The 14,969-nt window shown below is 35.7% G+C and overlaps 1 protein-coding gene across 2 annotated transcripts in view; it reads left to right on the top strand.

Moving 5' to 3' along the window:
• The window catches only part of syn1 (synapsin I), a 30,980-nt gene that overhangs the window by 2,456 nt on the left and 13,555 nt on the right, over positions 1–14,969 (top strand). For both annotated transcript variants that reach the window (XM_035536423.2, XM_035536422.2), the window contains exons 2-5: positions 12,080–12,137; positions 12,733–12,824; positions 13,159–13,315; positions 13,676–13,765. In XM_035536423.2, coding sequence (XP_035392316.1) covers positions 12,080–12,137; positions 12,733–12,824; positions 13,159–13,315; positions 13,676–13,765 — 397 coding nt within the window. The remainder of the gene's footprint in view (positions 1–12,079; positions 12,138–12,732; positions 12,825–13,158; positions 13,316–13,675; positions 13,766–14,969) is intronic.

The raw sequence follows: 14,969 nt of genomic DNA, 5'->3' as shown, positions 1-14,969 counted from the left end.
AATTGAAGCTGTTTTTGCCGGTTAGCCTCACTGACAAGTGGTTCTCTTAAGGCTACACAGCTGTTTAGTCCCAATCCCTTGAGTTCCCTTCATATTGTGCATGTGGAAATGCTCTTATTTTCATTATTAAACATATCCCTGAGTTCTACTGTTGTTGTTCTGTGATTTGATTTCACTACACGTTTAAGTGATTGCAGATCACAATCATTCAAGATTTCTTTCCGACCACATTCCTTCCTCAAAGATAATGTTTCCCCACTGTCCTTCCACTTTTTAATAATGCGTTAGACAGTTCTTAACCCGATTTTAGTAGTTTCAGCAATCTCCTTAGATGTTTTCTCTGCTTGATGCATGCTGATAATTTGACCCTTCTTAAACAGATTAACATCTTTTCCACGACCACAGAATGTGTCTTTCAACCTGGTTGTTTAACAAATGAGAAGCTACTCACTGCATCAGTTAGGGTTAAATAACTTGTTGCCAGCTGAAACAATCACCCATGCAGTAATTATCCAATGGGAGGCTCTTACCTATTTGCTTAGTTAAATACAGGTGGTGAAACTTTTTTTTTTTTTGGCCAGGCAGAGTATAAACATATTTAATTTTGCTTTTTAAAAAAATAATTCTGTAAATATACTTTAACTGGTATGCTCAAAAAAATAGTATACTCTATACTCAAAAATGAAATCTCACTGAAATCTTTCATTTTTCTTTCATTCATGTTACTCCATTTTACTGAGTCAGTCTTGTTTTAATGAAACAGAAACCTTTTCAGGATTACTCAATAAGTGTCTGCTTGGTGAATGGAATCTTATTGAGTAAAACACATGACTTCACACTGTCAGTGCCCAGCATGAGGTTGCATTAATTTAATTTTGAAGTCCTTGGATATGTGGGTAAGAAAGTCTTACAGTAACACAATATACATAATACCTCTGTCCAAAAACTGAATGTGTTTACTTTTGAGTATGATTTCTGAATTTTGACTGACATGGCAAGAAAAGTTAGCAACATGTACTAGCTAAACTTATGATGATGGTAGATATTGGTATAAAATACTAAAAATAAATGTCAGTTAATATAGCTATCTTAACAGATATGATTAATCTATTGCTAGCTAGTAGCAATAATTAGCAAAGTTGCTTGTGCATGTCTCATTAAGAGGAATGTTAGTTGATGGTATCTTTTGTACTATACTGCTGAGCAGTTATGAGCAGAAAGTTATGTTTTAGTGGCATATCCTTAACGTGTTCTGTAAACATGAGCACTACTCACATTACTGGCTGAAAAAAGGTTTTGTGAGTGGCCCACATTATTCTCTTCACTTCTTATAGAACTCATGACAAGTTGCTAGGCTCATGGGTTTCCTGCCCAGTGATTTAAAATGCAGTCATGAAATGATACAGGGTACATTTTTGGGGCTGGACACTTGAAGACAGGTACAAGTTATAACTATAGACTGTATATGAATCAATAGTATGCCTCCATTGACTCACATTCTGAATTTTTTAAAGACATTTTTGAATGGCTGAAATGGGAGTTGCCATCGTGTGTGGACTTGTGCAGTAGATGAACGTGCAATAGAGACTGTAGGTTGGACATTATCCACCCAAATCCTGGCCATATTTGTTAGTGCACACACGCTCTCTCTTTGTGCCCGTAGCAGACACACCACCACAGCAAAAGAATACATTCTCTTATACATTAGTGATTCTTGATCATCCATAAACGGTATGCATGAAGTGAATAAATGAAATTCTTAATTTCATCTATTGGCTAAATAAAAAAGATAAACTTACATTAAGTCCCCTAATTACGAATGGACCTGTCGGTACCAGGTGAGAGTGTGCTTGGCGTGGTTGTTGCTGCTGCTTCTTGCTAGATCTTGTACTTTTTTGTTGCTGTTTTTTTTTTTTTTTTTTTTTTTTTTTTTGTTTGTTTTTGTTTTTTTCCCCTGGATCATAATTCTGGATGCCATTTTTTGGTTTATATCCTTCTTTTGGTCTCCTGTATACATTATATGATTCTCCCCACAAGTGTGTTCAGCACCAGTTCTGTGTGTGTATCTCAACCTTACCTGCCTTCCTGCTGTGAGCTCTTACCAATAAACTTCACTTTGGCTGCTTCTTTATCGGGTGAGTTTTTAATTGCTCTTTAAAGTTGTTGGCTGCCAGATACTTAGATACGTTTGGTTGCTATGTGCATCATTACTGTTCTTAGGTTGGTTTTTGGTTGGTATAGTAGGATGGCTAATGTAGCATGGTGAGTAGGTCCGAGTACACCGACCATAGTCTTTTCTACCAATACGTACTGTTTCTTTGCCAATAAAGATCTGCCATGACCTTTTCTAGTTGTATGCATTACCTTTTTTCACTTTTTTGTTTTGGACTGTGGTTGGTCTATGTGCCTCCCACTGCTGGGCTATGGTATTCTGGTACATGCCATCACAGCTCTGCAGCCTTTGTTCCTGTTATCGTCTGGAGTCTTCTACCTGCATGCTATGCCAGTCACTTGGCCTTCTTCGCCACCCCCGATATATTAATCGCTACTACAGATCTCACTTCTGTACATACCACTCGTTTGACTCTGCAATTCCTGTTTTCTGGACAAATGGATAACACCAGCGAACTTCCCCCCCCATTAACTTTGATGTTCTTCATCCTCTGCCTTGCCCCCTTCCCAGGCCCCTTTAGAACTAATAAACTTAACTTTGCATTGCTCAACTGTTGCTCCCTCGTGGATAAATCCTCCATATGCCACGATCTCATTGTTCAAAACTAATTTGATTTATTTTTTCTTACTGGGGACTACTTGCATCTCAATTTACTAACACCCTGTATAGCCATAATTATTTGGCTAAGACCAGAACCCAGGGAAAAGGTGGTGGGCTGGCTGCTGTCTATAATAACACTCTTAATGTCTGTAACTGTCATGAGGTATCCTCATTTGAATATTTGGCTTTTTTCCTTACCCTTACTGTTTTTGTTAATCTACCAACCACCCAGAACATCCTTGGACTTTGTCAGACTTCAGTGAATTCACTCTGGCCAGTTCTGTGTGTTCAGTGATGGTAGTGTTGGGGGACTTTAATACCCATGTGGACACTGATTGACTGTTTTTCTCTGACTCAACATGCTGATTTTCCTACCCACTCTCATGGTCACACGCTAGATCTAATCTGCTCCTCTTGTTTATATATTACTTCTGTTACTGGATTGCTAGTTGGTATTTCTGATCATAAACCATTTGAAACTACTGCTAGCATCTCAGTCACTCGGCCATTCACTAAATTTCTCATCTCTACTCCTCTCCCCTGATGTCTGTTTCAAAAGTGTCCTCAAAAGATATTCCCTCTATATATAATGCTTCCATCTCTGAGCTACTTGAACAAAACAGATGAACAAAAAACAGTAATGGTAAGGAAACAGTTGGCTTCAACACTAAATATTCAAATGAGGATACCTCATGAAAGGTACAGGCAGAAACATTGAGTGTTATTATAGACAGCAGCCAGACCACCACCTTTTCCCTGGGATCTGTGATTAGCCAAATAATTTTGCTCACTGGATGTTAGTAAATTTAGATGTAAGTAGTCCCCAGCTTGCTGCCAAGTCTAAAAAACAAAACAAAACCCATGAACATGAGATTGAGGCACATGGAGGTTTTATCCTTGAGGGAGCGACAGTTGAGCAATGCAAAGTTAAGTTTATTAGTCCTAGAGTTTTCCCAAGGGGTCTGAGAAATGGTGCGAGGCAGAGGGTGAAGAACATCAAAGTTAATTTTCTGGGTGCAGGGGTAGGGGTGATTTTGCAGATGTCATCCATTTGTCCAGAAAACAGGAATAGCAGAATCAGAGGAGTGGTAAGTAGAGCATGTAGGTAGAAGACTCCAGACGAATGGGAACAGAGGCTGTGGAGTTGTGATGACATGTACCATCACCACCCAGTAGTGACAGGCAGTTAGGCCAGCCACAAACTGTGAGCTGTTGAGTCAGCTTCCTGTGCATTCATGACTTTCAATTTTCAATCCATTCACTTCTGGGAATGGCAGAGGTTAAACGTTTCAGTGTAGCCACTAGAGGGGTGTCAGACACTTTTCACCCGCTAACATCTACTTTACTTGTATGTACAGTCTATGGTTATAATAGAAAATGGGTGGTGTGTTTGATATATTATGTCATATTCACATCCTGACTAAATCTGAAGACAGGTGATACCATGAGAAAAAGAATTCGATCTACACTGGCAAAATATTTTTGAAACAGAATTATGGACAGTTTATTTTATAGAGATAGCAATTGCATTTGAGGTTGCAGTTGATGAAGCTTTCGAAAAGAAGATTAAATATGAAGATTTGGTGACTGAGGTGAGTGAATGTGGGTGACAAGCACATATTAGGCCAGTAGAGTGAGGTGCTAGGGGATTTTTACCTAAGTCTGACACATCCTTGCTGGTGTAATTTTGAGAGTAGTCAGTGGCTATGGATGAGGAGATCACAGGCTAGTTGGGGAAATGTGCCATAAAGATGGAATGGCTAAGGTGTGTTTGGTGTTTCAGGTATGTAGTGGACTGGGTAAATGGGTGAAGCCCACATGGCACTGGCAGTGGTAGCTCAATGGTTAAGGTATTTGAATTGTAATTGGGGGGTTGCTGGTTCAAGCCCCACCAATGCCAAGTTGCTGTTGTTGGGAACAAGGTTCTTAACCCTCAATTGGTCAAATTGTGCTTAGTCATAGTTGTACATCACTTTTGATTAAAAAATGCATCAGCAAAATGCTATAGTTTCATATGCAGTTTAAGACAAACTATCTTCACTCATGGGTAAATATTTTTCTATGCATAGAACGAGACCATTGTTAAGATTATTGAGATTTTTACAGAGATGTATAAAACTATTCTGGTCTAAAGCTAATCCTTTCCTCTAAGCCTATTTGTTTACATCATTCAACATTATTCAATTCGTCAGAAAAAGTGAAACCTAGGGTGTCTGGTATGACTGAGGCTAAAAAAAAAAAAGCATAATGTCCTGAAAGTCAAATAATGAATCTCACAAATGTCACTGAGCTGGGGCAGTGAGCTAAAAAAAAAAATTAAAATCTGCCACAGCAAAATTGTGGCCAAAATCATGTAGTGTGCACATGGCATTAAACAAGTTTATTAAGTGATATATCTGTGGTTTCAAAGTGAACTTGGTGGGGGCGGGTAGGGCTTTGGGACTGGAGACCTTACTGTTAAGCCTTTCAGATGTGTTGTGGGCTTAACTCAGTGAAACTCCAATGAAGAGAGGTGCCAACCTGACGACCCCTGAGAAGAGCTTCAGTGGAATATGCTTTTGGATGTCATTTCATATTCCCATAGTAATGTCATCTGTGAGGTTTGACTGTATTCTTACAGATATTTCACCATATTCACAATCAAGACACACTGGTTTTTATCCCTGAGTTGTGAGTATTAGCCTGTTTACACTGTGCATGTTTTTTATATCCAGAATGCATATGGACTTTCTTTGGCTGGATTCTGTTTACGCTTTTCACAAAAATCCATCTCCGGTGTGACCAGATGAGATCCAATCTTACTTTCCTGCAAAAAAGCATACCAGCCCACACATCGTTTCCATTTTATTTGATGAAACCTACTGTAAACATGATTTGCTCACAGGCCTTTTTGCATAGTGTATTATATGCTGTCAAATATGGGCAGAACCCAGCTACAGCAGGCAATGAAGCATCTGCTTCGGCACAGAAGCTTTGTTTGCCAGCTGCTGTAACTTCTGCAGTCAGCCAACAGACATTTCTGGTTGTATAATTGTACGCAGATATAGAAGATGCATTCTTTTTACACTTGTATTAAATGTTGAGTTCTTTATATTTACAAAGGGCTTTCAGATGTGGTCTCCCACATGCCAAATTATGTAGAAGATGGCATATGCAGAAGTGAGTTTCAGTGGATTATTATTATTTTTTTTTGGAACGGACTGCTGAAATAAAATAACTATAATTAAAAGAATAAATCACAAACATTCAACAATCCAATACCAGAGAGGCTACTAAGTAAATTTGAACTTAAACATTAATAGATTGGGTTCCACTTTTCCACTTTGCTATGAGCATTGAATTTGGATGCATTAGACTATAGCTTAAAGTCTATGGGGCTTTGATGCATGTTGGAATCTGATGCAAAAGGGCACCTGACATCATTACAATAGTTGCTCAAATAGAAGGATGTTCGTGATAGTTGTTGAGGGTCATGCAGGGTAGCACTTATTAAAAGGACAGTTTGTGGAATTGCCCATGAGTAAATGGTGTTTTGCTATGGCTGATGCCACTGTTTAAAAATGAGGAGGAACTAGTCTGGCAAATTATGAAACATATTTAAGAGATATTTGTTTATTTTATTATTGATTTAATTAGACCCTTTCATATTTTACGCAAACAATATCCACACTGACATACCATGTGGTGCCTATCATAACAGAAACAGTCTGGGATAACACAAAAAGTCCAAAGATCTATATCCATTGTGGTTCCTTATACAATACCATATTCGGCAGCAGATGAAAACAGTAAACATGGTATAATAAAACAATTATTACAATAGATTTGCTTCTAAAAGCTAAAATTAAATGAAATACTTCTGAGGAACAACCCCATGCAAAATCTTAGATTTGCATAAGGTATATATCAGTGCAGCTCTGTTCTGCACTTTTAACCATATCATTATTTTATAAAGAGACAATTCCAAATATGTTGTTACTGAGAGATTTCAAATAACCTTATCCAATTTATTTTGAGAAATTATAATCTGTTTTTAATGAACTTTGAATACCATTGTACCACGAACAACAGGCATAATAAAAATATGACTGTGCCAAAGTCCCTGACAATGTAATCATTTGTTCTCCTATCTAAACATTTTGAAATTCTAGCAAGAAAACAAATCCTTTGATTTATCTCAGTTAAACCCCTATCTGCCTGCTCCTTACCTGAAATATACTTATCTAACATATATCTTCAATAATTAACCGTATTCTTAGCTTCCATAACCTTATCCCCAATGACCACACTATAACCTAATTAACTTTTTCCATGTTCCAAACAAAATTGATTCAATTTTACCCAAATTAAGTGGCAATCTATTCTCTCTGTGTATTGTCTTTTTCAGAACAATGAGTCCACTGCATACTTTGAGAGTAAAGTAAGAGTTTTTCCCACAAGGAAACGTGTTTTAAAAACTAGCCAAAACTTCTGAAACTTTATCCAGTAATGATTTAGGATTTTGGTCCACATTTTATTGTGCACAGTGAGATTTGAAGCAAAAACAGTTTTTAAAAACAAGTTGTTGGGCACACAATCTACTTCAGAAACACAACGAAGTCTTTCACCAATAAACATCTATTAATCAAAGTGTGAACAATCCTATCTAAAGGTGGCCATTTGTATCAATGTTTTGAAAGACAATATTAATTTTGCCCAGAATTGTTGATGGTAACAAATGGCATGATAATTGCACATAGATCAGTTCATAGCCTGCCAGATTTTGTAAATGTGTGTTTTGAAGGATAAATTGCCGTTTATAGTGAGAAAGCTAAGTGCACGATACAGGGAGCACTATGGGACTTTTGAATTGGATCCATCTACAAGGGATGTTTGATTAAATTGAGTTAACTGACAGATAGTTATCTCCTTTACAAATCTGGAATGCTTCGGTTGGATGCATAATTTCTCAGGTAGTTTAACAGAATAGTAATTCCGCATGTCTGCACATTACAAAGTAGAAAATTGTTAATTCTTTTTCAGTTTTTTTTTTTTTTTGCTAAACCATTCCTTTATTCTACTTTGCTTTCTTCAGAATAAAAGATGGATGTGACAACAGACATGACAATGGTTCTAACAAAGCTTCAAAGCTTCGGCATGTTCTTGCAGAGAACAATGCTTTGAAATTAATTCTACCTTCTGGAATACCAGAGACTGTAAAATAATTTAATACTGAGATTCAGATACTGTAGAGTTGACATCACTCACACCATCAGTCTCAGAATTGAGATCTCAAGCCTGGCCAACCAGTTTCATCATTCTCCAAGTCACCTGAGAGATTCAACTGCTGAGAGCCAAGCCAGAATACCTGAGCAATTGCATTCTGAAACCAAGCCCAGAGCTCAAGTTGCATATCTTGGAGACCTGGGTTGCAGAAATAATCACGTACAATAGTTCCCCCTTCAGAATTTCAAGTAAAGAATACCACAAGGATCAAGCACCACAGCACATTTCTCACTCTGTTAAAACATTTAGCTAGCTACTTGAGTGGAACACAACTGCAACTTTGAAATGTTTTCGTTATTCATGTGTTGATAATGTGAAGTTCAACTTTAGTTACTGACTAACAATCAATACTGTTAGTTATGGTAGATCCTGCAATAAGTAATGCCAATAACAAACTTTCTAGAAAATAACATCTAGCTAATATATTAGTTACATCAGCTGTTAGTGTTAGCTGGTGCTAAACAATTAAAGAAACACACAACTTAATTTTAATACTTCCATTTATCTTGTCTGTAGTTTTTTCAGGTATTGTTCGTATCAATCCCCCTTTAAGTCAATTTTATTTAAACTTAAATTACAATTACAACTTTTCACTTTTTTGAATGTAATGTTCATTTACAGAGATTCCATATTGTACTCTATTTTACAATGGTGTACAAAAGAAGATTTTTACAAAACAACACATTAACAGCAGTATATTACTGTAATAAACCATTTTGTGCTTTCTCGATTATTAAGACAGATTCTAGATTGAGTCGCAGCAAAAAGAGGGAGTGTTGGGTGGGTATGTTTGTAAACAGCTGAAGCTATTATTATGTAGGATAAATTGAATAAAAACACTAACACATGGAGTGGAATACACGGATGGGTATATTGCAAAACAGTACAAAAGACAAACACACACTCCAGTACAGACATCACGCATGCTAAAAACAACAAACAAAAATCCACACTAACTGTACAAGTGAACCATACCTGACCTGCCCCGACACAAAAGGCAATCCCATACCTTCCTTACTACACACAAAACATATACAAAAGCCCACACCCAACACAAATAGTGACCAACCCTACACCTAGTGTGACTGTAATATACAATGGTGAACACAAAATGAAACAGAATATATACAAAGCTATACGATAGGTTATATAGACAATAATATACACAAGTAACAGTACGAGAGCGTCAAACCAAAACTCGCAATCCAACACACAAAACTCAGTAAAACAAAATATCAAATATCAAACAGCAGACAGTCAAAATGAGATGCAAATGAGCACTGGGCTAGCTTGATCTGCAAATTCGAAGGCCTAGGACTGAACTGTGAATTGGACACAAAGACAGCCAAAACACAAAATGGAACTGAAATAGTCAGAAGGACACACACAGCATTCATGTACGTTATGTTATCCATATACTTGCATATATTAATTAGCCAGGCTTAAATTACTGACAAATCAATTTGGAATTTATCATCAAGCAATGCTATACACAGATTTGATGTGAAGCCAACCATAGATAAGTTGGTTAACTAGCTAACATTTACATATTAGTCTTTTTAAAGTTTAATATCAACATTGTTACCGAGAAAATTAGCTAGTAAAAAGCCATGGCCAGTCCACTCCTCAGGTGTGACTGATGGCAGTTAATGTTAGTATCAGCGGTGCAGTGCAAAATACTGGGGTCCCAATGCAAGAGGCAGGGTGGAGGCCTTTTAAAAAAAAAATCTTATTTTTACAATACCCTCTTGCCCAACCCAATACCAGTGTTTAGTGTGTATGATATCTTAAATACTCACTGCCTTGATAACCCAGCTGCACACTGACCCAAGTATTTGAATGTTGCGAGTGCAAGTACTTGAATGTTGAAATTACTTAAAATGCTCATCCCTACTAGCAGCCATGATAAATGAGTTAAGATCAGCAAACCTTATCTAAAGCTCAATGCTTACCTCTTCAGAAGAACATTAGCCAACTTGGCATCCATCTTCATGTCCTTCTGGGCTCTATGCTATCTTCATTTTTCAAATCCAATATTTACTTGTGTTTTCCTAGTTGCTCCAAATTTGAAGGCTCTCCTGAATAGGACAAGGGCCTCAAAAGATAATAAAAGGTTATCTTGCCTCTATCTTAATAATTATTTCTTATTAGTTTATAAAGCATTATGGCCTTTTCAAATAAATAAATACTACAGTAACACTATAAATTATATCAGTTATGTTACTTGGGAACCATGCAAACCAATAATCAAAGAAATAAACAGGTGCAAGCTTTTTTAATTGTCTCCATCATGCAATAATTAAGAAAAATGTCAGAAATCAAGAGTAATGAAGTCAAAATCAGCGGCATTGTGTGGGGTAGGCCTTCAGGGTTTAATCCCCAAACGTTTCCATGGCAGCCCTGGAAGAGGTTTTCTCTCAGCTTTATTAAAACAGCTCAGTTTAATATTACTGACACTTTAAAAGTTACACTACAGTATCAAGCAGGAATGGACCCCTCTCCTTAGACCCTCTCCTGACTAAGCATAAAGGCAGGAAATAAAACAAATGGACATACAATTTTTTCTTCCAAAAGCCAGATAAAGATGGGGGTATGGTGGAGATTTTCACTTCAGGTTATCGAAGGACAAGCATAATTGCTAATTTACAGCGGTAGCTTGGCTAAAAATGACTTTACTGTTAGTGAATGTGATAGTGTTATCATGCACTCTACTTGAAGGCTTTGCTAAATGTAATAATATAATATTCTGGTCTGTTCTCCTCAGACAAAATAATTTTTTAAACCAGTGTTGTGCTTAATTACTGCTGATAATATTGAAACCCTTCACTAACGTTACGCTCTGTTCTAGAGGAAAAACCTTTCATAGCTAGTCTCAAACCATTGGGGGCTCAAGCCTAGTGACATCCCTGGTCAATTGTGAGAAATAAACTTTCATTTAAGCAAACCTTAAAATAAGGGAGGATCGTTTACATAGGAATGCCCTACTTTTAATTAGGAACCACTGGCATGCCCTTTCAGTTTACAAAGATAATGGGATTCATCATTATAGGAACAAAGATGCGACCAGTTCTGCAGTTTAAGATCACATCATGAATCTGACAGACTTTTCCTCAGAACCTTTCTCAAACTCAAACTTAAGAAAAAACATATTGATTATTGGGGAATGAAGTGCAATATTTTCAGATGTTTGAGGTGGCTGCTGAATACAAATTCAACAAGTTCAATTACAAAACCTTTTTTGTAGTATACATTGTGCTTATGATCAGATAATGGTCCCTAAACTGTAGTAAGGATTTGTTTTGTGAACAGCCTCACTGAAAGACTGGTCATCTTCACATATATCTACGATTACTTTTTAGGTAGCTGCTTTTGACAGGTAAAAGTATAATTTAGACTATGTAGCTTGGTAGGTCATGAAGGTCTGTCTACATACAAGGTAACAAAGAAGCTAGGATTTCCCAATGATTTTTTTTTTCTAGTACCCTGAGATTTTGTGACTTTTGATTTACGTTATATGTATATGTTGCATTATCAGACACACCCTTAGCAGAGTCTGATGCAGAACCTGACCAGTTATTACAGTCTTGCTGACAGTTACAATGGAGTACCTATATCTTGATGGTTTTGGTGATGTTTAGATTTGTGGTTATGAAATTGACATTTTGGCTTAAAAGTACAGTGCAATATATATAAATATAAATATAAATATATATATATATATATATATATATATATATATATATATATATATATAAAATTATATTTATATATTTTATATATTTTTATATATATAATTGGTTTCGCTTGACTGAAAAATCAACAGAAATTTTCTGCTTATTTTATCTATTTATCTCAAGTACAGCTGATCAGCTGAAATGATTCCAAATTTTGTTTCTTTAATTTTTACACTAGAGCTATAGGGCTAATAATAATGGAGGCTTATGAGCAAAAAAAATGCCTTCAATTACTGTTCAAACAATGACCGAATTTTTTATTTTTTTTCCATAATTGAGTCTCTCTGCTCTTTTTTCCTCCAATTAGGGCAAAGATCTTTAAAAGCAAGAAGGTTCATGGTGAATTTGACATCAAAGTGGAACAGGTGAAAAATGTTTCCATTTCAATTATGTGAATGCTTTTCAAATAGATGGTTTTGACAGGATTGTTCTTATTCTCTCATAATTAAAAATGCTCAGTTTGATTTTTTTTTTTGTTGAGTAAATCTGTAAGGCATTAACTATGGGATCTCCTGTAAAAAAAAAAAAAAAAAAAAAAAAAGATGAATAAAAGTTCTTCTCCACTCCAGTTGGACTTACAAAATATCCTTCTTTCATTGTTTTTGTTGTAGATTTTTAAAAATGCATTCTTACAGTGAAATCTTCCATGATATGTCTTCTATTACATTATGAGCAAGAAACTACCAGCCACCCCACACACAAAAAAATACATAGTATATAGTACTAAGCAGCAAATTACAGAAATCTATGACTAGGGCTTTAATCACCTTGATTGAGTCCTCTGGAATCATAGAGGCCAATTTTTCATAATGAGATTTATTGTTGTTAGCTAAACATCAGTGGACATAGTTGTTAGTTTGGTATAATTACTGTGATCATATTCATGCATGTGATCAACGTCCTAATCATATGCATTAATATGCTGTTTAGTGTTAATTACTGGTGTTGGTTTTCTTCAAGGCTGACTTCTCTGAGATAAATCTGGTGGCTCATGCAACTGGCAGCTATAGTGTGGACATTGAATCTATCCGTGGTGGTGGCAAGATCACAAAGTAAGACATATGTAGAGTCATAACTTTGTAAAACTTAACAAATTCAGATTTCTGAAGAATTACAATGATCAAAACAAAATGTTTTTAAATAACATTTACGTATATTCACATATAAGCATTGTACATTAAATGCTTATTGAACTTTTTTGTTGCGGTGTATAAAGCAAAAACAGTAGCATTATACATTTTGTAGCATTATACAATTATTGGCTGCAAATATTGCAGCATTAAAATTTCTTTTGATGCTTAATTTGTGAAGTGAATTACAAAATGTCAAAAGTACAGGATGTAGGCTTATTCATTAGTCACAGTTCATATTTGCTTGGTTCTACAGATGTTTCAAGCCAGATTTTGTACTGGTGCGGCAGCATGCTTTCAGTATGGCCAAAAATGGAGATCACAGGAACATTGTGATTGGTCTTCAGTATGCTGGCATCCCCAGTGTCAACTCTCTGCACTCTGTCTACAATTTTTGTGACAAGCCTTGGGTGGTAAGTACAAAATCATGCTATATATATATATATAATATATATATATATATATATATATATATATATATATATATATATATAAATATAAATGTTGTTTATTAGGGATCATTTGTCATTTAATTATTTTTTATGTTCCTGTGGGTAATGTTTGGAACAGTTTATTAACTCATTTAATTGAGTTTCTAAAACACTTTGGATTTTTATGTAATGAATCGTATGTAGTAATATTGGGCATGTTATATACAAAAAATTACATCCTCCACATTTCTGTAAAGTGTATATATGATTGTGTTTTCATATCTGTTAAAATTGCATGACAACATTTGTATGTTTGTCGACACGCATGTGTGCATCTCATAGTTTGCTCAGATGTCCAGATTGTACAAGAAAATGGGACCAGAGGAATTCCCACTGATCGAGCAGGTTTACTACCCAAACCACAGGGAAATGGTGAGCATACTACCATCTGTCTCCTCCTTTCCTGGCCCTGCTCAGTCCCAGAGCCTCTGACAGTTTTGTAGGATCCAACACTGCAGCCATCATTAACTGCCTGCAGCTCACCATTGTGCATGAATGTACTATCCTTAGATGAGAAATACACATATACATGTTATACAGATATATGTCATAAATCAATGGTTAATTTAAGCCCATCCTTATTATTTCCTGAAAAGTTCTTAGGATATAGGAGGTTGGGGTAGTTGCTGTTAATTTACAGTGCTACACAGACACACATAACACAGTCCTGTACCTCCCTGTTAATTTACAGTGCTACACACCCCTATACTTCACTGCTCCACGTTAGGCTTTAGAAGCATGATGTGGACTGCTCCAAATTTTTGTACCATTTCCTATTTGTTCCAGTAATGTTTGAATATCAGTTAAACATATGTGTTACACTGAAAGCTAGGTCAGGTCTCAGTGGATGTCAGTATATCAGGATATATATCAAGTATTTTATTTGAAATATAGGTGAATGTAATCTTCAAATATTTTTTAAATAAAAAACCTTTTTTCCCCTAAACATATCAAAATTATGAAATGAAAAATAAATGTGTTATTTAGGAACTCAAGTGGTAATTAATAACTTATTTTTGTAAAAATCCTAACTGGGTTCTGGCCATATAATAAATAAAGAACTGGAAATAGAGTAGTAGAAACTTACTTCTGTGGTTGTGGTTATATCATGGTGTATGGTGGTTTCAGAGGCCTTGGAACGTTTTTAAGGGCATATCCTAACATTCTGAAGTCTCAGGATATTTTAGGGAAAATCTGTTTGTTTGCTTCTGTTAAAACCATAACTTTAGAAACAAGCTTTTGCAATAACCAACCTAGAAAATATATGGTAAAATGAAGAAAACGCAAAGTAAAGGCAAAAAATACAGAAGGATTGGGAGTTATAGTACATGGTACAGTATTGTGGCAACCTCATCAGACAAGGATTTGTGCTGGTCTTGGCAAAAGAAGAGTAATAATTTCATTAAGATACAATTATTTATTTAATATATTTTTAGGGAAAACACTTTTAATTAGTTCAATCATTTGTTTGTTTCTTTTCTTGTTCTTAATTTGTTAATATCATGTAATTTTCTGGGTACATTAGATATATTTGTTAAAAATGTTTTCAAAATTTTCATCCTTGCTCTCTGCTACT

Source organism: Electrophorus electricus, chromosome 20 (genome assembly GCF_041902795.1).
Source record: "Electrophorus electricus isolate QZ-2024a chromosome 20, ASM4190279v1, whole genome shotgun sequence".
Lineage (NCBI taxonomy): Eukaryota > Metazoa > Chordata > Actinopteri > Gymnotiformes > Gymnotidae > Electrophorus > Electrophorus electricus.
The sequence above is the reverse complement of the archived record's forward strand: the minus strand, read 5'-3'. Positions and strand labels throughout refer to the sequence as shown.